Source organism: Amblyomma americanum, chromosome 7 (genome assembly GCF_052857255.1).
Source record: "Amblyomma americanum isolate KBUSLIRL-KWMA chromosome 7, ASM5285725v1, whole genome shotgun sequence".
In the NCBI taxonomy this organism is placed as follows: domain Eukaryota; kingdom Metazoa; phylum Arthropoda; class Arachnida; order Ixodida; family Ixodidae; genus Amblyomma; species Amblyomma americanum.
Genome location: NC_135503.1, coordinates 37,863,538 through 37,886,255, shown reverse-complemented (window position 1 = coordinate 37,886,255; position 22,718 = coordinate 37,863,538). Strand labels below are relative to the sequence as shown.

At 44.0% G+C, this 22,718-nt stretch overlaps 1 protein-coding gene across 2 annotated transcripts; it reads right to left on the bottom strand.

The window, feature by feature from the left end:
* Positions 1 to 222: 222 nt before the first annotated feature.
* Positions 223 to 22,718, bottom strand: LOC144098912 (UDP-galactose translocator-like). 2 transcript variants are annotated; one of them, XM_077631863.1, is made up of 5 exons: positions 22,121 to 22,718; positions 21,527 to 21,774; positions 17,101 to 17,184; positions 14,719 to 15,356; positions 223 to 418 (listed from the first exon to the last, which is right to left on the bottom strand). In XM_077631863.1, the coding sequence occupies exons 1-5, from the start codon at positions 22,191 to 22,193 to the stop codon at positions 325 to 327; spliced, it is 1,137 nt and encodes a 378-aa protein (XP_077487989.1). In that variant the 5' UTR covers positions 22,194 to 22,718; the 3' UTR covers positions 223 to 324. The 2 variants fall into 2 exon arrangements, with proteins under 2 accessions (XP_077487989.1, XP_077487990.1); XM_077631864.1 differs by lacking the exon at positions 223 to 418 and adding an exon at positions 5,591 to 5,766.

Here is a 22,718-nt window from a genome sequence, read left to right as displayed (position 1 = left end):
CATAAATGTGGCACGCATGTGAATACCCGGCTGTCCTGCTCTGTGTATTATTTGCAATAAAAGGCACATGAATGGCCACGGTTTGTCATCCCTCCCTTTGTTCCTTTGAGTGCAAACCCCTACGCAGTTAGAGAGCGAAAACGCTGGATGATAGTGTAGGGCGGAAGACTGAACGTCGTACTTCCACAAGGTGCAGCAAGCAAGAGACAATGAAGAAAGCACTTGATGTCACATCATTTTAATACGAAATTAGCATATGTACAAGCACTTTCGATGCAGTTCAAAGAGTTCACCATGGCAGCATTGCACATAATAACGTGTTCTTTACACTTCCATGAGGATCTTCTGCACCTTCGAACTGCCTATCAGCCAGCCACCCATAACATGCCGCACAGGTACCGCACGCAGTATTCCAAAGCTGCAATGGCAAGCAAGAAAGTTTTATAAAAACATATTTGGTAAATGCTGCTCATTGGAGTCATAATGCAAGATGGCTAGCAAAAAAGACATTGAAAACGATAATGTAGGCAAACGAACACCGGCACCTGACAAAACCACTCATAACAAAATGTACACAAAAAATAACATGCCATGCTGGTTCAGTCTACATTTTCTGCACACATCTATACACGTTGCATACACTCCTGGGGGTTTAATAGACCACCACAAGGTTGGCCACCTAAAATTATACTGATACTAATGCAATTCAGGCAGAACATGGAAACAAATGAACTAGAGGTCATACTAACCCGTTTTACACTGACATCATCAGTCTTATGCAAAGATATTTGAACAAAGGATGGTAGATATTTTTACCAAGCAAGGACATACACTGCTATGCTTGTAACAAACATGCTTAAACCTATTTTTTGACGGCAGCCAAACATAGTTCAGGAACCATTCACAGCATACCAAGCAATAGATGTGATGTGCTCCAAGTAGCTATCTAAAACCACTGACGATTCCCAATGCAAGGATTCTGATAATATCCTGGTTTTGCAGTGCACTAAAGAGTTTGCAACCAGATAAACCTTGCAAGTGAACATCTGCAAGCGACAAAAGGTTCCAAGCTGTTGTACACAAGAAAGCCAAAAACATTCTCCTGGCTGCACACAAGCCGCTGTTCAATTTTTTTTTTCCGGTTATTTTTCAACACTACTGCAAGTTTATAAAGAACAATGATTGTACCACTCAGTCTTTAAGGGGAAAACAAAAATGAAGATTAGAAGAATCAAAACTGTCCCTAACAGCAAGTAACAAACAGTCAAACAAAGCCAGCAGATCTTTTCACAAGCCATAATGAATACAATACCGACAAAAACAAAGCACACATCCAATAATACTGGCAAAATAAAAATAAATGGGAGCCCCAAAAAACAAAGCAGGGAAATGATCACAAGTGGCAGTCACCTGACCACAGCCACACAGCTACAAAAAAAAAAAGGCCCACATTACCAGTTTCAGACTTGCAGCCCAAGGAAGCGTTCTGCCATGTCACATGTGTAGCACGTCCCCAAAGAGCAATCCTACCCCTTCCCAGCTTTTCTTGTGGTCCTTTTCCAGACGCACTGAGGTACTTGGTTTACAAATGTAATGAAAAACTGTTTTCCCCACAAGATCAAGATTCTTTTCTCCACTGCCATTCCTACTGACTGAACTGCAGGACGTGATGCAGAAGCCAAAGACTGGAGATGCTTGAGCACCAAACGTAAGTTTTATGGTGATAGTTGTACAAGGGAGTTTCTCCAGGTTAAATGGCGGTGTTGGCATTGTAGTTTGCTATAACCAAAAGCTCTCCCTCTTGTCCAAAGAGAATGCCATTCAGATTCACTCAGAAAAACCATGTAGCCTATAAGCATCATACACTAAATATGTTGCCTAAAGCCTGATGTGAGCATGAGACCACCACTGCACAGCTTTCTCAAAACTTTGGAGAGTCAAAAATATTAGTACTGATGAAACCGTGACATTTTCCAACACATTTTTAGAAAAAAGGCCTTGTCTATGCAGCACACATACAGGTTAAGAGAGAATGCCTTGAAAATTGGCTCAGGCAAATGACATGACATAATGTACAGGGTCAGTCAAAAGTTTCCAGGCCACAGGTTCTGCTTTTGATCGCTATAGTCAGGTAGTTGCGACATCCCCGAAGCTCAAAATATCTGTAGACGGTAGGAGAAGTATCGTTCTCATGTCTGAGAACCTTGATAGCTTTATGAGCATCTTAAGCACCAGGGTATACCGACGACAAGAAGACCCTGTGGCCTGGAAACTTTTGACCAATCCTGTACATAATACAAAAGCAAATTCAAACTGAGACGTTCAGTCACTTTCTCTTTCCAGAGCAGATTCTCGATAGTTCGAACTCGAAAGAGATAGAAAATTTGTTCGAATCACGTGAAGTTTGAAAAAGGATAGCCTTTTTAATACATACTGTTGACAGGGCCAAAGATCACTCTTGATAAACCAGAAGTTTGAATTAAGTGACTTACAATTAACAACAGACTGCTATAATTACCATCAAGCATTATGTCGAATAAATCATGAAAGAAAGATTCATCAACTACTAAAACAAAATGCAAGCAACACAAATGAAACACTTGTAACATGGCAGTTTGCTCATATGCTTCTGTACGAAAAGTATATTCATTTAAGCTATAAACCATTATTCAAATTTCCCAGCTCTAACAAGCGCAGTTACAACAAAGTTTTTATGATGTACTGATGTCTTTGTTAATTTTGGCTGTGATCGCATTGTCAAAAAAGAAATTTGCAAAACTGGGACGTAAGTCATAATTAGCAAAATCGTAGTAAGCTCTATCAAGCAGCACACATGGGGCAATTTTCCCACACTGCATGGGGTCAGATGTCAAAAAAAAGAAAAGCGTAACATACAATAATTACATAACAAATGCATCTCCTTGCTGGCCATCAACATTTTGAATATATTCATGCCTGTGGTAAAAAACAGGCCCAATTTTCAACCTGGACAGAAGCAAGAGTAGCAATAGCAATAGTACATGACCCAGAAGTCTTAGTGACAAACAAGCTCTCTTACAACACAAGCAGAAAAAATGATAAAACCAGTCATGAAGGAGAAAATGCTGAGAGATCGTAAGTTTAGTGGAGTGTAAACAATCAGAACAACCCAGAAGTCTTAGTGAGAAACAAGCTCTCTTATAACACAAGCAGAAAAAATGATAAAACCAGTCATGAAGGAGAAAATGCTGAGAGATCGTAAGTTTAGTGGAGTGTAAACAATCAGAACAATGCATGGCTGTCAAAGGCACAAGCAAAAATCTTCATTCTTTTCTTTCACATTGTGACATTTCCCAGTTTGCCTGCAGTTTCTCAAGCTCGTATTTGCAAAAGATTCAGGTGGGCTGTTATAAGAGCTACACAAGTAGCTCCAAGTTAAAGGGCTAGCAAATAAGCATTTTAGCAAGATGACTGCACTACTGAAAGACACCTTACATCAATAACATGCATTTGTGGCACTAAAAACAGAACAGAACACGAAGACTGCGACAGCAACCCACTGTGCATTAACAATGCAATAAGACACCTATAAAGTACCAGAAAACTGACATAAGGTGGTAAAAAAAACTTTCAATGGGATGCAGAAAACTTAGTGCAGATTCCCATCACAAAGCACAATTTTTCACTTTTTTTTCTCTTACAAGTTAATTTTCTGCACAAATTTAATTATACTAAAATGCTGCACAGTACTTTACTCTGCACAAAGCTACACCATGAAATCTGTGCCCATCTGCCAGCGAAAAAACAAAAGTTCAATAGACAGTTTACACAACTTCATGATTGCCACCTGTTGGCACACAGGCTAGCTTCCAGTGTACTGTACGTGGGAACCATTTAGCGATAAGCACATTAGGGAAACCCTCAGGCTTTCACTGCGCTATCCAAAGTTTGACACAGCTATGACATCAGTGCAAATTATGTATATTCAAATGCATTAAAGGGTGCATGCAAAGGTTTTCACCGATGGCAAGAAAAGCCATAACATAGATATACTGAATTGACCATAATCCGCCCGCAAAAACTTCCGATTCTTTCTAATGAAGCTCCACAGATATCAGCGATTAAAAACGGCCCTCTGCTTTTTCCCCTTTAAACTCATACATCAGAGCGAGCCAGAAAAAAAAAAGCTTACAGGCCGGGCCTACGTTCCTTTAAAAGCTTTGTCCAATTCGGTTGTTTATGGTATTTTTTTTCCCCCTGGCTTCCCCACCACGGTACAACAATGAAGGGAGGAGTGTGGAGGAGCCAAGTTCGATGCGGAGTTCGTTCCCGGCCGCAGCGGCCACCTTTAGGCCAAACACACCAGGTGCCCATGTGATATCAAGATCCTTAGGAGGTAGAACTTAATCCCAAGCCCTCCACTACAGCACCTCTTTCTCTCTTCTTTCACTCCCTCTTGGATTCCCTTCCCTTAGGATGCAGTTGAGCTGTCTACCAAGAAGTGAGACACATACTGCGGCCTTTTCTTTCCTCAAAAACAATTTTCCAGGGGCCATGCACACCACCTCCTTCATCTGCTTCCACCTCCTTCACGTGCTTCCTCTAGGAACATAATAGCGGTTTTCGGTTAGCCAATGGCTGCCCTTCAGTGCTGACGTCTCTCTCGTGCAATGTTACGATGTAGAAAGGAAGAATTCGCATGAGATTGGCACCGATGTCGCCGAGGCTTATGGGAATTTTAAGCATTAACTCTAAATTACTGACGCGCTTTTGAGGTCTGGTACGCGGCGTGAAAGCTAAATACCCTTTATTCTATGTAATGCATGCATTTCAAATCACCTTCAAAACAATGGCAGGGGTTCTTTAATAGATGGTACGAACACTAGTACAATAATGCCCTTAAGAAATACAACCTTTCTTGTATCCTGCACGAATGCATGAGAGCACAGCTTCTGACAAAAGATCTTGGATGTCCTCCATCCTGCCCTATCAGTATTGTAATAGCACAAAATATAAGCCTCATGTGCTTGCAAAAAAAAAAAAAACGCAGCACAGCCCATCTGCGCACACAGAGACAATATATTTGCATTTTTAAAGGTATATGCACAAAAATTAACACATCAAGTAAAGGAAGAACACATTGAATAGTTTTGCATAGAAGACGCCATGCTGGCAAAGTAAAAAGTTCCAGCTATCACAGCTTACAAGCTTACATGCGGTATAAAGCACAGCCAAATCTCAACAACAGAGAAAAAGTGGCATATATATTCAAGGAAATTTATGGAGAAAAGAAACAGATTTCAACAATGAAGATCCTCCAAATAGAGACTCAAATTACCCAGGTAACATCTAGGATTTTGACAGATTAAGACAAAAACAAGGACTTGGATGGATTAAGGTTTTGACATGTACAATTTAGATCAAGCATTGCATGCAATAATCTTTCAGCAAAAACAAGGGGGCTTATGCATGCCTATTGGCTGCAAGGACATATAAATGGCATTATTTATCACTGGAATATCAGTGACATAGTAAGCGACACCACATGTCCTTTACCACAGCATCTACTTCAACCATATACAGCATCTTGCTTTTCCTGTTATTGGCACACACCCTACATCATTTGTAGTGATAACTAATGCAACAGTGGATTTCAGCATCAATAAGGATGCCTTCCGCCTGGTCTCGTGATCTCCATAGTGACTCACTCAGCAGTGGCATTTCAAACTTCACATGCCATTATACTACAGTGTGGGTGGCGTTACGGTAGCATTCGAATATGGCAGCCTGTAAAAGAGTGAAGCAACTGTTAGACCGTAGTGGTGTTACAAACAATGCCCATGAAAATTTTCAAAGCATGCAAGATGCTTCTAAAAAGCAGTACGGGTGAAACTGAGCTATTAGTGATCATAATATGTACTGGAAGCAAGTTGTGTGCATGGCACAATTAATGTGGTGCTGTTTTGGCACTGAGCTTCCAAGCAGTGTAATATGGATGCATGAATGATATTCCAGCTTTTGTTTGGATGTTTTTGCACCAGCAACATGCTTGTATGTGCATTGCATTATACGTTCCAACTGAACACAGTGCTCAGCTGCGTGGCACGATCTTCACATAAATGTGCAAGGTATTGATGGTTTTTTAGAAAAAATTGGCGGTGGTTTAGCTCTGGTGAAACCTGGAGTGACGCGATAGCTACAGCTGGCTGAGAGGAACTTGGTCAGGTGACCAACCACGTGACGAACCACGTGATCAGCCACAGCACCGCGCCGCCGGCAGCTGCTCCACATGTGACCAACCACGTGAAAGCGTGGCGGCGCCGCCACAGGGTTGCACGCCACCACGGGGTGGCGCACCACCACCACCACGGCGCCGCCATGCTGAAGGCTCGAAATGCTACCGTAATGCAGCTATCGCTACTAAAAGTCATCTTCCCTTCACTCATTGTGTCAACAATCTATGAAAGCATACTTCAGAAGATCAGCAGACCAGTACGTCCAACGTCTCTGGCTGTTTTGCTAACAAGCGGCAATCTTTTGCAGTCATGCCTTGCTCATGTACCTGAGCAAGACTGGTCTCATGATATTTGGCTGCTTTTAACATAATAAAGGGGAAATGAAAGAAAGGCAAATGCAAAATTTGCTGATGTGGAAGAGGCTCGACAGAAAGTAATATACACTGGTTCTCTCTCTTTGCCACATGTATGAGTCATATTTTGTCACGGGTGACAAAAAAAAAAAACATGCTTTGTATGCCGGATGCTGTGCCTAAAATTCATTTGTTTTGACACTATGCAAGCACAGTAACTTTAGTACTTTCATTCAACCAAAAGGTGAAAAACAAACAGCAAATTAAACACCAGCTCAATTCTGGATTCTTGAACCCGTTCGCGAATTAGAAAAAAACGAGAAAAGAATAGCAGCAAATACATATACAGGGAACAACCTCGTAGTGTGACGGCATTAAGAATTAATGAAACTATGTGCCCTTTTCTTTTACTTAATTAGACACTACTCATTACCTTACAGTGCACACTGCAATCAAGGAAGGGAAACAGGCCGGGCTGCACGGTTGCTGTTGACCTCCAAAGGCCATCTGTTAATGCTAACACTAGCAATGTGCACTGTATTAATTGATGGTGGGGGACAACATTCTTCTGAAGGAAAAGTAAATAAACCATCATAACCCTGCAATTTGGTGGGCGCCTGGTGTAGCACCATATGGTGTCGCTTTCTATGTCACAGTGGGTGCGGCATTGCCTTTCCAGTGCATGGTGCAGCTTGCAGACAATACTCAAGCAAGAAATGACTAAATAACAAAAAAAAGGTGCCCGATTTAGCGTGTTTAGGCCAAATACGAATTAGGTGCGCTAGCACTTCAGTTTCAGTTTGAGAGTCGGTTTTCAAGTCAAGCCGGCTTCAGGCAAAGTCCTGAGAAATCGGACTTAAGCTCAGCCTTCAGTGTATGACGCGATAGTGTTAACCCATCTCATAAGTGTGGAAGTGGCCATTCTCTACTCTACATTCATAAATCGCTAGGAGTCCTCATACCACTCCTGGCGCAGTGGTTGAGCTATGTGCTACTGCCCTGCGTTGGCAGGTGCTGCCACCAGTGGAGTATGGTGGCTAGAAGGGGTAGGTGGCGTCAACGCCGGCGCGTTCGCGGCGAAAGGGCGCGCCGTCAATTCATGCCGCCACCGCGGTGGCCGCAGCGGCGCTGCGGTCAGCACTTCGATGCCTCCCGCGCTCCCTGCTCATGCGTGCGCACGTGCGGTTGTCGTCTGCTCGTCTCGACGGTGCTCCCACGTGTTTTTCGCTGTGTTTCTTTTGTGAAGGGGTACTTGTTGGCATGCATGCTTCAGGTCCGTGTCCTGGATCAGCAAATGGATCATCGTGCAAAGAAAGCGAGACAAACGCACTGCTTTGCGCCTAACTGTACGTCTGGCTACGTATCGTCAAGGAAGTCGGGTGAGCGTGTCTCTTTGTTTTCTGTGCCAAAGGACCCCGAACGCTTTGAAGCATGGCGACGAGCCGTGCCCCGGGCTGACAAAGCTCTCGACGAGAACTCGGCCCTCTGTGAACTTCACTTTGATGAACAGTATATTGTCCGGCACTTCACGCACGTGATCAACGGAGCAACAGTCAAGATTCCCCGTGATCGACCTGTGCTTACAAGCGACGCGGTTCCAACGATTTACCCAAATGCTCCGTCGTACCTTTCCAAGAAAGCCCTTCAGAAGAGGCAATCGAAAACGTCGACATGCGGCCTCCCCTCGAAGCTCCAATGTTGCGAAATGGGTGCCTGTTCCCAAGGCGTAGAGACCGCAAATGATGAAGGGAGTGTTTCAGATCAGCAGGTTCTTGCATCTGAATTTTGCGTTCAAAGATGCGAGCTACCAAGCGTGTATTGGTCCAGACACCAGATCGCTGGTTCTGATAACGTCACGGCTTTCACTGTGTGTGCGTTAGAAGACCACAATCTCTACTTTGAAAAGGTAGTCCTCGTGATGTCGGACAGCAGCGCGATCCAAGCGACGGTGTTCGTGCAAGCAACCCAAGTCAGAAGCGTCGAGATTACCGATGCTAAAATGATTGAAGATCTTCTAGAGGTAGACTCCCTTATTCCATGCAAAGGCTTTGGAAAAAAGGGAGAGTTCGAAGCCAACTCCAAGCACCGAGAGAAGACCTGTGGGATGAAAAGTTTCAGTGCTTCCTGTCCCGGAATAGCCCAGGCGCCCGGAGCAGCGTGCCCACAGTGCAGGTATCTAAGGAAACTTCTAATTAATCAGGCATCATACAAAAGAAGGGCCGCAAAGCCCAGGACTGGAACACTCTCATACAGACTCAAGCTACGGACAGAACAGCTGAAGCGAAGCAGGCTAGCCATGCTTCAGGTGAAGTCTAAGTTTGAGAATTTGAAAAAAGAAAATTCTAAAATTGAAGCGTCAGTGCTTGAAAGCGCAATCAAGGTCCTACCGGGAAAGCAGCAACAGCAAGTGAGGGCATGTTTCGCTGGTAAAGCAGCAACAGCAAGTGAGGGCATGTTTCGCTGCTTCAAGACGTAAATGCACACATAGAATGAAGTACGAAAACGAATGGGCTCTAGAATGCTTGATTATGTGCATGAAAAGTCCTCGGCTTTATCAGCATATCAGGAAAAATAAAATTATGATATTGCCATCACGTACATCTCTGCGTCGATATGTGAAGAATTACAAGAGTGGGTTCGGCCTGAATGACAAAGTTTTTGCTGCTGTGGCTCAGAAGACCAAAACCATGGATCGCTTCCAGTGCCACGGAGGACTCCTCGTTGACGAGATGAAACTTGCCGAGAACCTTCACTTTTCGTCGAGCGGAAAAATTGAAGGATTTGTTGATCTGGGGAAATTCACTGCAGAAAGCCAACGCTCGCAAACCTGTGATCATGGCCTCGTTCTTTTGTTCCAACCATTCACAGGGAAGTGGCACCAGATAATTGGTGCATTTGCCTCGCACAGCAATGTGAAGGCGGATATCCTAGCCAAGATTGTCACGGAAGCCGTGATAATGTGTGAGAATGCAGGGCTGCATGTTGACTTCATAACATGCGATGGAGCTACATGGAACAGGAGCATGTGGCGCTTTTTTGGCATCTATGGAAAAAAAGAAAAGGTTGCTTGCAGGACGCAGCACCCTACTGAACCGGGTCGTTTCCTCTACTTTGTATCAGATTTTCCACATTTGATAAAATGCGTGAGGAACACGTTTGTTCAGACAGGCGTGAAAATCCCAGAAGGACATGCTACTGTCGATCACATCGATATTGCTCGAAAGTGCGATGAAATGCATGACACCACTCTCAAGGCAATGCCCCTAAAAGAAAAACTAAACATGTTGACGATAGATGACCCATTTCTAGTACGTAGTTCAGAGGAAGTGTTAAGTGCTGTGAAATCGCTTTCTGACAAGAGCCTTCTTGGTTTCTCAATTGATGTGAAAGATCTTTATTACTCCTTGCCCCATCATAACCTGCTTACAATTGTCGAAGATTCGATCCATCATTTCGGCGCTGTGTCATTTCAGAATGAATCCGGTTTATCCGTCAGTGGTTTTTTAGAATTGCTCACTTTTATCTCCGCTCCACTTTCATAAACTGGCAAGGCGCTGCTCACATTCAGAAACAGGGAATATGCATTGGGTCTTGTCTAGCCCCTGTACTTAGTGAACTGTATCTGGCACATCTTGACAGGAGCCTCCAAGAGAGGCTTACCAGCCCTCATGTCGTCAAGATCTTTCGTTTTGTTGACGATTTCTTTTTCCTTGTTGAGTGTACGCCATCGTGCTTAGAGCAAGTTGCATCCGGTATTTTAGCTAAGGTACAAGAGTGTTTTTCACCGCTGCTATTGACTAACGAAATGCCAACCGACAACGAGATTCGCTTTCTTGATATCCGTTTTAAATTCCTGGACAACCACCTGTGTTGGAGCTATGCACCTTGGGCAAACAAACCTCTACTCCCCTATATATCTGCCCATTCTAAACTCGTTAAAAGGGGCATTATTAATTTTTGCTGGAAGAATGCTCTGGAAAAGTCATGCCCCCACCTCATCAGCGAGAGCTTTCACGCACAACTCGCAAGGTTCCATCAAGCAGGCTACCCAGCTGATATTTGTGTTTCTGTCGCCGAAGGCATACTAAAGAAGAAGCGCCAGGAAGGTCAACTGCCGTCCGTGCCTTCAGAAAGAAAAAAAGACAAAATTGCCGTTATTCCTTACATTCATTGCCTGTCCCACAATCTCAAGAAAATTGGGACAAAAGCTAATGTTCGTGTCGTTTTTTCTGCCCCTGAAAAACTAAGTGCGCTTTCCAAAAAAACTTTGCCCGCTGATAAACGTCCCCAAAAGCTGCAGTGCACCATTAACCACAGAAAGAAATTCGTGAAATGTACTGAAGGCATTGTTTATGACATCCCTCTCTCTTGCGGTAAGCGGTATGTTGGTCAGTCAGGTCGGTGCTTGAATGAGAGACTTCGCGAACACAAAAATAACTTGAGAACTTTTACTGGCAGTAATCTGGCTTTACACTGCAAGGAGTGTGGTTGTGTGCCATTTCTGGACAAGTGCTCGATCGTTGCCAGACACCGGGATCAGTTAACGCGAGAGATTATTGAAGCAGCTCGTATCGCTGCCTTGGACGATAAATGTGTAAGCAAGCCGTCTATCTCCCTGTCCAAAAGAGAGCTGGCCTTCTTAAAGAAACGCTGAATCGTGCACATCCGTAGATCCTCATTCACCTGTTTTTCATTATCTTTCTGGGCGCATGCGCCTGTTTCCCCTCACGGATTACGTTCGTCTTGGCCGCCCTGGCTTCTTTCAGTCGGAAGTTAGCGCCTGTGTTGTGTCTGTCTTTCTATGTCCCTTTGTCCCGTTTTGCGCTACCCTTACTTTCCATGGATCACCGTTACCGACTCGCCCAAGTTTCTACCCTTGCCCCACATAAACAAGTCAGTTGTTCGTCCTTCTGGCTTCGAAAAACAAAGAGTGAACTATGCATTTTGGCTCCTTAGTGAGGAGACGCTGAGAGGTCTTTTCCTCTACCGAGATAAAATCGAGACACAGCTGGGCAGCGTTGCGGCGACCGTCAGTTTTATCGAAACGATGAGAAGCTTGATTAAAGCGATGACATCACGGTGCATCTCAGATGCCCTGAGACCTGGAGATCACCACGAAGAAGTCAATTGAAGTTTCTTGTCCTATATGAACTCCTGGGAAGATACAGCTGCATCGAAAGGCTTCCTTAGCAGTAGCACAGCTGAAGGTCTTCGCGTGACTCTGACCAGCACACTACATCTTCTCAAGTATTTGACAACCGAGGTGGGGTTCCGTTATCTCATGACAAGTCGTTTGTGCCAGGACCCCATCGAAAGACTTTTTGGCATCGTTCGACAAATGTCTGGTTGTAACGATCACCCGACTGCCAGCCAATTTTTGATATCTGTGAACACGCTAAGCTTTCAAAACTTAGCAAGATCACCAGCAAAAAGCAATGTCTCTTCGGGACTTATAAGGAGCCTTCTTGATGCTTCTAGCGCAAAAGAGACGAGTTCTCAGAGGAGAATTGACGAGCTTCTAGATATTGGGAACCTTACAGAAGCATATGAAGTCCTCAGTGCTTGTGACCTTGATCACCGGGCGATGTGTGTTCAAGCAAGTGATTCCAGGCTGATTTTTTACGTGGCCGGTTATGTTGCGCGGAAAAGCATTGCGACCACAAAGTGTGCTGAGTGCTGCCAGGAGCTTCTGCAGAATAAGGGTGGTAGTCCGCCAGCTGAAGCAGCCCTCACGGCAGCTGTTGACAGAGGAGGACTTTTATATCCATCTGACCAGCTGAATGCACTAGTGACGTCACTAGAAAACACATTCACCCACTGCTTCAGTGTGAAGCAAGTAAGAAGCGACAGCCTAATGGACATGGTATCTTTTCTCCAGCTTACAAAGTTGAATCTTGTAGGCTGCCCAGAACACAAAACAGCACTCACAAACAGAATCATCAAGTTTTATGTGCTCACAAGGCTTCATTTCTACGTGAAATCTCAGAACGCAAAACGGGACGAAACGCGGGAGCGAATGAAGATGTTAAAACTTCGACGAGTGCTCTGAAGTGTGCCTTCTAAGCTTTCCACTTTTTATTTAACGACTTTTATAGTTTCAGTCATAATGTACATGTGCAGTATGTTTCTGTGATACATGATGTTCCTGACGATGGTCTAAGCTATTTTTCAACGAGTCACTTTATTTTTTCTGTTACGTGCAGTAAGTCTATGTGATACATGATATCCTTACCCTCTAAGCTTTCTATTTTTTAACGATCGAGTCACTTTTATAGTTTCCCATTTGTGCAGTATGCCTCCGTGATAAGTTCCTGAACGTAGTGTGTAATAAAAGTCATATTCACATGCTGGTTTGCTTGCACAGGACTGCTTATTTCTGTGGCGCTCCTTTATTGAGAGTTGCGAGATCGTGTGAGACTCGCAAGATTACTCTCTATAGTGAGCGCTTTGACGAGCTAAAAGCGTACGCAGACTGATGATCACTGTAGGCTGTAAAGTCTTCACCTCAGTTTCAGACCAATCTGCGCGGGTGCATCCAGCGTGAACGCGAAAAAAAAAAATCCAGCTTTCTGCACGCGCGGCGAACCCGGCGCAGCCAGCCTTTCCTGCGCGCAGCGCGCTCGCTGCATCGCACTATGGACAGCAGCGCCACCTACGCATGGCATGAAATGGAAGCGCGGCGCTCGCCTCCCGGTCGCGTCACCTACCCCTTCTAGCCACCATAAGTGGAGCTTGTGACACCAAGGTTGCTGTTCCTAAGCATGGAATGAGGCTTTGGACAGACCAACATCGGCGAAATCTGAGATTGGGTGTTTCAGTGCTAGCACACTAAAACTTCATCTCCGTAACTGTAAAGCTTTGCTACCTGTACAAATATTGAAGTGCCATCTGTCCACCATTACGGGCACTCTGCACCCAGTGTATACGGTGGGATGTTAAAATAAAGGAAGTGAAATTCTAGAGGTTACTGTTTCAACCAATGTACATGACCAATAAATATAGAAAAAAAATTGCAGAACAGTAGAGAATTTTTATGCATGCGCATTGTAAGATTGCTGCACTGTAGACACATAAAAGAGACATTAGAATCATTGAAAGTTTTTGCCATATACATTGGGTTCTCCGTTTTCAGGTTTTACAAATGATCGGACGCTATTATTTCAATTCAAAATTGTGTGCAAAGTGGGTTATTTTAGACACCACTGCACAGTTCACGTCTTTTCAGGTAATTCTCAGTGATGAAAATAAGAAATGAATAATACTTATTTCATTTTATTTCTTTATGCTCTTTCATCACCTACATCGCTATCTGCATTTGCAGTGTTTATGCAACCATCTGCCTAGCCTTGCACAAACTGAACACCTATTCGATGTCACAGATGACATTCTAAATGGACAGTCACATTAAAGCAGAACACTGTTAGCATGATGGAATGGCTGAAAAGGTTAGGTCAGTAACTTTGTTCGAGACTCTGGCTTCAAGCAAGGAATTTTCAAGCTCTTTCTGAAGCGAGGCCACTCACGCTGTTCCACTGAGGTAAAAATAGGTTTACAATCACTGGCAACCGATGAACAGGAAAATTTCGGAAAACAAAGGGAGACTAGGTCCCAGCCATTTCTGCAAGAGCCTATCATCCAATTTGTCTATAGTAAACAAAACTAAAAAATTACGACACAAACGCCTTAGGCCTGATGTAAGTGAAAGCATATTTTTGTGCCGCCAAATCCGATACCTCTTTTCAACCAGAAAATACAATGCAAATTCAGCTGCGAATATTTGTTACTTTTCTGTCCTCTCACTTTTAGCACAGAAACTAGAGCCGAACACTTTATATATATTCACTCTTAGTCTCTTATCTCAACACCAACAACTGGCTGCCAAGCAAAATCAGGTGTGCACTTCTAACTTTAACTGCTGAGGCTGCATCTAGCGAGCTATGGTATACAAGCTACAAATTGTCAACTGTCTGGTTTGCCCAGCATGTCTTTATATACTAACACCAATGTTGTGGTGTGGTACTAACACCAATGGGCCTGCCTTCCAATGCCCGCTGGCAGTGAGTGTTGGCCCCAGACATTTTTGTGCACATCTGGTGCCTCCTGCAGAGCACACTCAGTTCATGACAGTACATGCTGCGGTGGGTACTTACACTTTGCGTGACGCACTGTGCGACTGCGATGCACCTTTGCTGGGCCGGCTGTAGAGGAAGATAGAGCCCATGACAAGCGCCGCCCCGGCCACAAACTGCCAGCTGAGGCGGAACTCGAAGGCATATACTGACACCACGCACGAAAGGACAATAGCTAGCGAGGTGGCAAAGCCCTTAAGGATGTTGTCTGCGTACTTGACAACGACTGCAACAAGGAGCCCACCCAAGGCTTGCAGCAGAATGACGATCCATATGAGCATGCCATAGCCATAGAAGAAGCCCTTCTCGCGGACTTCCGAGTAATCATTGATGAGCGTCGTGAGCAGACCAAAAGGAACAGCAAAGGTGCTCAGCTGGACATTCCGCATCCAGACAGACACGTCACTGCCCTTGAGGATCTTCTCAAAGTAGACGCCCGCAAAGCCAGAGAGGCAGCAGGCTGCCAGGATGGCCAAGAAGCCAACCAGGGGACGCTGCACATGGCCCGCCACACTGGGTGCGCCCAGTTGCGCCAGTTGAACCAGTGCCACCCCCACAAAGAGCACAAAAAGCGCCATCCACTGCACAGGTGCAATCTTCTTGTTGAGTAGGGCCAGGGAGAACAAGGCAGTGGTGAGGATCTTCAGCTGGTAGGTCACCTGTGCACACACACACACACACACACACACACACTGTTACCTGCTTCAAGGTAAGAAAGAAACCGGGTTGACTCCTATCTTGAGGAAAAAAGAGCTGGAAAGTGACAGGCAGCTCAGAAGTTGAGGTACAGCCCTTCAGCCAGCCCTTCGTTTCTCAGCACTATTCACTGGCACTGCTGCCAGTGCCATAGCCATTGCTGTTTACACTAACGGCATGCGCTAATGCTAAGCATGCACTGAAAACGAGGAAGTTGCCCTGCTCTTTTGTGTGCTGGCTATGCCTAAAGCTATGCTGAGAAATCCATCACAATGACACAGTATTAACAAGCAGCCTGATTAAACGCGTCTCTATTAAGTCTACAGCAATAGCAGGGAGCAGTGGCAATACAGTGGTGCACTACATGCTAACAAGCAAAAGTCTGGCATTTAGTCAGCAATGACAATAAAACAAATACAATTCATACAATACACTTGTCATCAACACAGCATATTTATATTTTGTAGCAGGCACAAAGCTTGAAGACTCATGTAAAATAGGGGCACACACCAGATGTACTACCTTCCACACTGTCGTTGCTTTACAAGTAAAGACTATACTTTGCTCTATTATCCAGAGCAGAGATATAAAAAAGCAAATAATGCTAGGAATTGTTCTTTTTGCACCTGCTGTCTAGGAGAGGCAGATTGTGTCATGTCACTGCTACAGCATATGCACAACACACGTTAAACATGGCACTACTGTCCTAAATGTACCAAGCAAGAAATGTTTATAATATCATAATCTAAGTTTTGCACTACATTCTTAGAAAAAGTTCCTCAAATCTCATTTTAATCTCATCCTAATAAAAATTAATTCCCAGAAATAAGAGCATGAGCCAAACAAGTTTTCAACCCTCACTCAGATGGGCATTTAAACAACTTGACGAAAATCTTTTAAATGTTTGCAAGTAGTGATGGGAACTAAAAATTAGGGGGACACTTAGCTCCACCTTAAGGATATGATGCAACAGTGTTAATGGTTAATTTTACCTTCATTCTTTATTAGTACCTCTTAATTACATGCACTAATTAGTCTACATCAGTGGGAATACTAAACCAAGTGATACACCACAAGACGCACAAGTGTTCCCCGAGTTGAACAAACGCGTCTCAATGGCCTAGGGTAACAAGTCTGACTTGCAACACAAGGGTCATAGGGACTAATTTAACTTCAGTTTTTATCATTTTCATTCCACAGCTGAACGTGTGATGTCGCAAAACTCTCGACCAATCCTGACAGTCTGACAATGCGCATGGCTTTTCCTCCAAGCGTCCGCTCTAATACTGTAGCGTTAAAAGGGCTGACAGTGTATCCTGTCTGCCCTCACAAATTAGGTGGGTCCACTCACTGATAGCTAACACTATAATCGAGTGGATTAAACCTACTATCAAAAGATTTCAGTATGCGGCATTTCTTAGTGGGCTATGGCAGCGCTTGTGATGTCAGGGTATTGTCAAGAAAATCACAGTATTTTTAACCCAAACCTGCCCTTGGCAGTAAGACCCACTAAATTTTTAATTTCAATTGCTTAGTGTGTTTAATATCACAATATTACTCTGCTAAGACACCGCTAAAAGCTTCTCTGATGAGACTTCATTACATCTCTAGCCAACATTTTATGTTTTCATCTCAAGGCACTTTCAAATTGTGTCTATGAAAGGGGCAATGGGGGCGATATGCCATCCACAACTACAAGCTTCTCACCTGGCATGTGGCTGCATCCAAGTGGGTGGCTCCAACATAGAGCAGGTTGTTCTGGATGTTGTACACCAAAGAAGGCACAGCCACCTGATTTGGATGAGCACAGAAGAAAGCATCAAGTTGGAGATGCATATCTGGGCATTAATTGCAATCATAAAAAAAAAAGAATGTTCGATTTAAGTTTGTGGCAGGTTTATGAAAGGACTATAGACACCCAATTTTAGTTGCATGTTTTCTTCTTTCAAATGATGTGTTAGACATTAGAATACATGGATCACTTCGTGATATTCACCTACAACCACTAAATAATTTATAATTGAATTTCTTCTCTCGTGCTGTTTCGGTTTCATCAACCGACCAATGGCTCGGACGTGTAGTTCACGCACAAAAACTAAACTCGCCGTACTTTTATCGTTTTTTTCTTCAGTTGAAACCAAGGAGACCGACCCCTACTTATAAGCAACGGACTGTAAGCTGATTGGTCTATAATTTTTTGAGTCCTTGATGCCTCCTTTCTTATGAATTAAGATGATGTTAGCGTTCTTCAAAGCTTCTGGCACACTCGAGCTCATAAGGCATTGTGCATACAGGGTGGCTGTTTTTCTAGCGCAATCTCCCTCCGGCCTTCAACTAATCTGCTGTTAACTGATCCTCACCAGCTGCTTTCCCCCTTCACATTGCTCCTAAGGCTTTCTTCACTTCCTCTCATTACTGGCTGGATGTCACATTGCTGTGCGTTACTGCCTCTCTCATTTATGTCCCGATTACATTGGCTATTGTATAGATTTGTGTAGAACTCTTCAGCTTCTGTAACTATCTTATCCATATTGCAATGACAATGACGATGATGAAAGTTTCTACTGGTCATAAAAAGCACTGCCGTGCTCACTCAATTGAATTACATACACAAAATTTTGAGGGTGTGTTACCTATTTTTTTGTTTTTAGCAAGCTTACACTCATAAATAAAAAATGTTTAAGCACAAGACTGGAAGAAACCAAGGTCCACATGGAAGCCCAAGAGCTACTACACAAACTAAGCCAACAAGTGAGTTCTTTCTGTTACAGCCAAGTGCATATTATTAAATATTAGAGCCACCACTTCTGAGTAGTTCACAACTATAGGCATCACAAGGTGTCTGGCTGCTTAGATTTCTTATTATGACCTATGTAGTGTTTCCAATACCATAGATAAGAACCATTTTAACCCCAAAAAATTGTAGAACAAAGTTCAGCGGGCACCAACACACTGAAGACCTTTTCTCTTCTGAGGAGTGCAAAAACCCAATGTACAGTGTTGGTGTGTAATGTAGACACTATAGATGTTTACCTTAAAGGGGCTCTCAAACACATTCTCAGGGGAGTATATAAACTCGCTGAATCACTAAATTCTCTCGTCATGAACACCTGAGGCAAATTTTACATTTCTACGTGCACCAAGGAACCCACAATCATGCGCGAAATTTGTAGAGTCCTTTTCGGTGACATTTTCATGCTTGCACCCTCCTCGGTGGCACGCTGCTGCATAATTCTGTTAAGAGACAGCTATTGGTTAGATTCTTTCAGGCGTTGTGTAACTACCATGGCAGTGGCCAGTCAGCAGTGTCACTGCTGACTACAGATAACTCAGCTACAAAAGTTATTAAAAAAACTTGCTGGAGGATATTTGTGAAGTGGCATCCTATGACATCCCAGGAATACCGCACCTTCATTGAGAGCCCTTTTCAGAGCCCTTTTAAAAAAGGCTGTGTCCATAGAAAGGATGATGGAAATCCTTTCCTCGCCTACATTCTGCAATTGTTGGAAATCTCACCAGAAATCATTTAACCTAACAAGCATAACTCCTCATCCGGCTGATCATAACAATATATCAATTCTGGAGGCATAGCAGTAAAATATGTATGAATATAGCTGGCGGCAAAAGTTTATAGGATGTGGGTGTGCGAAAAAAAACATCTATTTTGACATCGCCATAAAAATCAGTCATCTGAAATACCAACAGGAATGACTGGATGTGCACACTCCATCTGCTGGTACCAATACCAGGCGGCAAATGGGTCCCGATGCAGTGTTGGAATAAATTTGCTCCAGAGAAATGCATCCTGGAAGCCATTGCTGCTGACTACGCAGGGTTCTGCGCCTGTGCCTGGTTGCATAGCAGCCCTACAGCAATTTCAACCCATAAAATATTTACTGTCTTCTAATATTTCTTTCAGTTTGAGGAAATCAGTTTGAAATGTTAACAATGAAAGCATCCTGAACACCTGTGGAATAGGCAGTCTTCGAGAGGAGGGTAACAGGTGATGTTATGTGTCAGCTGTGGCATGAATGGACAAAGAAAGAAACCATGATAAATACAAGTTTGTTTTTCGGCTCCTTGCTCAGTGAACAAATTTGCCACGGCCTCTTGCTAGTGTAATACTGCATTATCTGAAACCAAGTTTTATAACCTCTACACCTCCTTTTATTATTTTTGCTTTAAAATGTTTAAAGAAGCAAGGATACCAAATTTTTCACTATGTGTTTTCTTTTTAGCAATGCACAAGGCATTAGTAAACATGGACCACCATGTGAAATTTGCCTGCGTCCAGTAGATAATTTAAAACTGCATTTCTTCTCCCACTCAGTTTGGATTTCAGTTTCAGAAACTGAACTGTTGTTCTGACACCCCAATTTGATTTGAGAGCATGTGAAGTTTTTTCCATTCACTGCTATTCTGGCTCCTGGGCATACCTCGACAAAATCACAAGTGCTCACCCAGGCTCACTCACAAAAGTTTGGTCAACCTATCGGCTCACTCAAACTCATACTGCCACGGGCCAGGCACACTCTGAAGAACTCAAACTCACTCAGGCTCACAACTCATTTGGACTCGCTTCAACTCACGACTGATCGGGGTCAGCCACTTGTTACGACTCACAACTCACTTCGACTCACGTCCCATCTGGACTCACGCACTCACTCATTTCAACTCAAGGCTCTTTGGGCTCCATCACTCATTTCGACTCGACACACATAAAAGCACTGAATTGCTCAAGTGGCATGTTCCCAAGCCGACCGAGACCCGCGACAATGCTGGCATAATGTTCCTTTATTCAACTGCGTGAAGAATAAAAGGTTTGTGTAAAAGCTCAGTCCTTGCAAAGCCCATGTGAATCATTTTAGACTGGTTGAGTCTGGCTAACCTATCTACACATAGCACTCACCGAAAAACAGCGCGCTTACATGGGACAAAGAAAGAAGAAACGCACAAACACAGCGCTGACTTACAACTGCAGGTTTATTGCATTGCTCGCAATAAATACCGGAAAGAAAAACAAAAACCAAAGGAAGGCGAGGAAGATTTCCTTCTGTCACATAATGTTGTCATGGTCATTCAAGATATTCAATCTCTTTTCTTGTCAATGCCATCGATGGTGCGCTAACGCATGACACGCCTTTCCTATCTATGATGAATGCTTCATACAGCTCGCGCTTCTGCTGATGATCAAACCGTCTCAAAATCTGGCTTCATCCAAGGTTAGGAGTGCATTGACAGACAGACGTGTTTTGGCAGCGTGCTGCCGTATCCCATGCAGATGTTATTGGCGTGCTCTCATAAACGGTCGTTTATGCAGCACCCACTTTGACCCACATAAGATGCTCCACATGGCAGCAGTATCTCGTAGATTACCTCAGTGTCACAGGTGGCGACATTTTTTCATAAGCGCGCTGTTCTTAGGAAAGATCATGTACCAACTGGCCCGGCAACTATCCTTAATACACACAGCAAAGGCAAGTCATACACAATGAACATGTTTTATTATAACACAGCATATGAAGCAGCCTCTTTAACTGGGTGATCTACCAATATATATATACAAACAGGTTAGCATCAACTTTTCGTGTAGAAAACAGTTTATCATACACTATTGCACAGATGTCCTTCAGATGCCTGTTCCACTTCAAGCTACTAGCAATGGTTAAAATCCAGATACTTCAGCAATTCGAGACTGAATACATTGATTTGCAATGCAGTACATATGCAGTAGTGGGATTTTCTTTCGTTTTTGTCCCAAACTGTTAACGAAGCTGCATATCACTCTGGTGCACGCCAGTCCATACATAGGCTTCCTCTGCAAGGCTGGAGGAACTGCTAACACTGTAAATCAAATGTGCTTCTCTTCTCTCATCAAAGCCATAATTTTTTTCGATACAGTAGTGGTACATTCTCTCTACTACCCAGACTCTGCATCTGTCAGCCTAAAGCTTTTTCCCACTTTGCATCTCTAGCAGACTATACAGCATACAGCTGCAATGTGCCATCTCTTAGATGCTTATTTTACTTTTGTATTGTATTTCTTCACAGACACCGTATACCTTTAATCTGTTCGTTACACCCGAAACTGAAGCACAAGCAATCAACCTCTCCAAATGCTGTGTCCACTTGCCTTCAGTGTGTCCAAGGGCTGCAGCACCACAATTCGGTGAAGGGAGGAGCGCCACTTCTGAAAGCTGCCTTCGTCAAGACGCACCATGATGAGGCACGTCACCAGCTTTATCACCTCGGCCATTATAACGGCTGTGCTCGCTATGAACAGATCCTTCTGTGTGCGTGCCATCCGCATGGTTAAATTGAGGGCCGCATTTTGAACCGTCAGCGTCACCAGGGATGCGTACTTTAACGTCCGCTGCGTTCCTGTGCATGTGGCAAAGAGAACACCGGTGCACGTCACTTTCTGGCGAGCCTAACGGGACGCACAATTTATTGGCGGGGTTATCTTGGCTTTTAAGAACAGCCGCCGCTTGGGGGTTAATTTTACTTTTTAGTGACGGCACAGAAGCAAATAAGCGACCACTCACAAATTACCACAGTTTCTGGAAATTGGGCACGGACCTACACTGGGCACAAATTTACAGTGACAGAAAACTGTAGCAGTGCCGTATATAAAAATGTTGCAGCCATCTAATTAAGAAACAAAAGGATGTAAAGGAGACACACGCAGACGAGAATTACAAGAAACATTCAGCAGGGATCACCATACCTGTCTTGATCTGTTCAGCGACGGCAGCGCTTGATCCCATGAGTAACACCTCATCTTTCTTGATGCCGGTCATGACTGAATGCAGCTACCTACGAACGTCAGAAAAAAAAATCTACGTATCGAGCACTAAGACACCCAGGCTCGTAATCTACGACGAGGTTTGTGTCAAACTTGGCAGCAGCGGGCTTGAGCGGGCCGCAGTTGCATCTCGAAGACACCACGTCGGAAACGACCACAACACTAGGGCACTCAGCGCGAAGAGCACACGCTGCCGGGTCGCTGGAAGACCGTTGCGTCAAATATAAGCGTTTGGCAGGCTCATAAAATGCCGGGTGATGGAGATGCCGTTGTGGTGCACGGGTCCCGCCTACAGTGCCTACGTGTACGGCCGGCTCAGAACACCAGCGCTAGCGTCAGTCCGGGCGTCGTGCAAGCGTGTGCGCACGTCAAAGAAGGTTCCCACATTCGTCAAATCGGCGCGACGATCCACGTGGAACCCTTTTAGAGAACAGCTGTATCATTACAGCGCTCAATTCTCACCGGCACAAAACGAAACGAAGCAAAAACTACCAGAACAAATTTCGAGGAAGCGACGTTT

Bases quoted from the DNA above. Each gene is read 5' to 3' on its own strand.
- LOC144098912 (XM_077631863.1), bottom strand. From the start codon at position 22,193: ATGACCGGCATCAAGAAAGATGAGGTGTTACTCATGGGATCAAGCGCT. The intron at 21,775-22,120 runs GTATGGTGATCC...CCACATGCACAG, and splicing joins CGCTGAACAGATCAAGACAG to GAACGCAGCGGACGTTAAAG. The intron at 17,185-21,526 runs GCAAGTGGACAC...CATCCAAATCAG, and splicing joins AGCCCTTGGACACACTGAAG to GTGGCTGTGCCTTCTTTGGT.